At 44.8% G+C, this 3135-nt stretch overlaps 1 protein-coding gene across 1 annotated transcript; it reads left to right on the plus strand.

The window, feature by feature from the left end:
• Positions 1–15: 15 nt before the first annotated feature.
• Positions 16–552, plus strand: ANXA2R (annexin A2 receptor). The gene has a single exon (XM_029941267.1). The coding sequence runs from the start codon at positions 16–18 to the stop codon at positions 550–552; it is 537 nt and encodes a 178-aa protein (XP_029797127.1).
• Positions 553–3135: the final 2583 nt, after the last annotated feature.

Raw genomic sequence — 3135 nt, forward strand, 5'->3', positions numbered from 1 at the left:
CCCTGGGAAAGAGGCATGGGATGCCACAGCGGAGGCGCCAGAGTTCCAGCTGCATCGCTGCCGCGCTCAGAAGATCCTGGGCCTTGCCCGCTCCCTTTCTATCCTGTGCTGGGTGAGCCCTCAGTCCACGGTGGTGCTTTGCCTTCAGAACTGCTTTCCAGTCCAAGTTGGCGGCTTCGCTGGGTCTACACACAAAACCAAGTCTTGCCCGGAGCGCACAGCACCTCGGAACCAAGACCCGCTCTGGCCACTGGAGGCCTCTTGCCCTGGAGTCAGAAGAAGCCAGAGGCGTCCTCCGGAGAGCTGGACCGTGCGGAGGGACCCGAGCTACTTTGGCATCAGCAGCTTCCCTTCCCCAGGACGCCCCTGCTGGCGACAGAGGGCGGGAGGAGAGCCGCGGGCGCGCACCCGTCGGAGCCCCGCAGACCTCTCCAGAGCGCTCAGGGGAGCGCGGTCCGGGCATTCGCAGGCTGCCTGCGCTGGATCGCTCATACCGCGTACACCTTCAGTTGCCGCCTCCGCAGGAGCATCTTTGGGACTAAGGAGCCCTGAGGTTGCGGCGGGAGCCTTTCCTTCTCTGCCCTTGGAAAAGATTCTCATTGGTGAAACGTAGAAAATAAAAACCGGTTAAGATGCACCTTCACAGTTCTCTGTTCAGTTTTTCTCAGTCTCTGAGGTTTCTACGTTTCGTTTCTGATTGATTTCTACCCACAGGTGCTTTAGAGAGTCTATGTTAAAAAGTGGGACTTGGCTTTGTTCCTGTCTCTTCAATTCCTAGAAGTCCGTGCACACTGAGGCAAAACGACTTCTCCCTCCTCCCGCGCTCTGCCACACCACCGGGAATCGTGTTTGTATTTGCCGCCTCTGCGGACGGACGTCCTTGCCTACTAGGGAGCACAGGAGCTCTGTGCCAGCGATCTGATGGAAATTCCCGCAGGGACCTGTTCCCTTTCTAGAGTCGGTGTACAGCGTGGAGAAAGATTTCTTCGTGCTCACACGTTCTGGGAAATCACGAGTTAATTTGGTCTCTATTTGCCACTACAGTGGAAGTCGTTTTATGCTGGTGAACACTGTCACTCGTCCTACCAATATCTTTAAAATTACCGCCTGGACTTGCACCTCGTTCTTCACTGTGTAGAGGTCTGTGTGCAGTGGTGAGAAAGCGTCTCTCCTGGCAGGTTCAGAGAAATCATAATTTAAATGGATTCGTATCTGCCTCCACCGTGCAAGTCTTCTTATACTGGTGAACATAGTATCTTTCTGCTAGCAATATCACAGAAATTACGCACAATCTCGTTCTTTGTCTTCACGTTTTAGAAGTTTGTGTGTGTTGTGAAAAAAAAGTTCATTCTCCTCACAAGTTCTAGGAAATCACGATTTAACTCTGCATTGGCCACCTATATTGACAACTTTGTATAGTGGTGAAAAGGAGATCTTCCCACTAGGAGTATCCATAAAAGGACAACGTAGTTTTTTGGTTTTTTTTTTTCAATTTTTAGAAGTCGGTGTGCAGTGGTAAAAATAATTGTTTTTTACTCGCAAGATTTGGGAAATGACGATTTAACTTGCTTGATATTGGACGACATTGTGAAAGTCGTGAAGCGGTGAACAAGGTGTCTTTCTGGGAGCACTGTCCCAATGCCTACCATATGGAGTTGGTCCTTTGTCTTCACTTTCTAGTTGTCTGTGAACGGGAGAAGTGATACTCTCTGTGTTCCTAATCGTCCTCGGAAATGACGATTTAATTTTGTTCGAATTTTCCGCCTCTGTGGAAATCCCTGGTGGTGAACATGGTATCTCTCTACTACTTGTATATTTAAAAGTACCACACAGACTGTTTCTCTTTTTTTCCTTTACTTTTTAGAAGTTGGTTTACAATGGGAAATATTATATATATATATCTCCTTGTACGTTTTGCAAACTCATGATCTGAGAGTTGGTTTGTATTTGACATCTCCATCGAAGTCCTTGCTTAGAGTGAAGTATATTGTTATTGGATATGTACAATAAAATATGCAAACTGTAGTATCAAGAACATAAATGTGAGGGAAAGTAAAAGTGTAGAGTTTAGGAATGCTATCAACATTAACTTGTTATCACTTCAAAATAGGGGGTTACACACTTTAAACTGCTATTCACACGGTAATCACGAGGAGAAAATGTGTAGCCAATAGACAGAAGAATGTAGTCTTTAATCCATGGTGACTTAATTTTTGTGAGTGGTATAAAGTGGGGGTCTAACCTCATTGTTCTGCATGTTTATCCATTTTTCCAAACACCATTTGTAAAACAGGTTCTTTCCCAATTGGGTGCTCCTGGTTCCCTTGTCTGATATTAGTTGACTACATGTTGGTGGGGGGGTATAAATCTGAGCACTCTATTCTGTTCCATTGTTGTATGTTTCTGCATGGATAGTAATACTATGCTATATTTAGGAGTTTATTATTTTTTTAAATTTTTATAGCTTCATAGTAAAGTTAAAATGAGGAAGCAGGATGCTTCCAGCTTTGTTCTTTTTCCTCACAATTGCTTGGATATTTCGGGTACTTTGTGGTTTATAAAAATATAAATGGAGACCAGGCTTGAAAAACCCTCCATTTAAGCCACATAAGCAAAACTCACTCTAGCCTATTTGACGAACATAAGCAAATCTTCAGTTATTTCTTCAAATGCCTGTGATAATCATAAATGAAATTGGTCATCTTTCCAAAATAGGGTAACATAATCACTTCTCCCCGATCCTCTGACATCCAGACGCACCACTTTTCATATCTAATTACTGTAAAGATTCAACGAATCTCTCCCTTTTGCGTTATAAGCCATCCTGTAAGGTCATGCTTCTGAACTTCAGAATGCTTCCAGTCCTTCTATGATCTCCAAAGTTCAAGGGGAAGTTAACAGGTTAACTAAGGATCTCTCCCTCCCAGGTTGCCTCCCCCTAGTGGCCATTCTGAGGTAAGTCTACCTATTTCTGCCAAACAAGTAGCATTTCTGAGGTGAGGTGTTGCCCTTGAATTTGTGTTCAGACGTGACTGCCAAGTGGTTTTGTTTTTGTCTTCATCCATCCTTGGCAGTTTGGGGCCTTCTCTGATGTTGGTGTTCTGTGAAACTTTATGTGAAAGAGGAAAACACCAC

Source organism: Suricata suricatta, chromosome 6 (assembly GCF_006229205.1).
Source record: "Suricata suricatta isolate VVHF042 chromosome 6, meerkat_22Aug2017_6uvM2_HiC, whole genome shotgun sequence".
NCBI lineage: Eukaryota > Metazoa > Chordata > Mammalia > Carnivora > Herpestidae > Suricata > Suricata suricatta.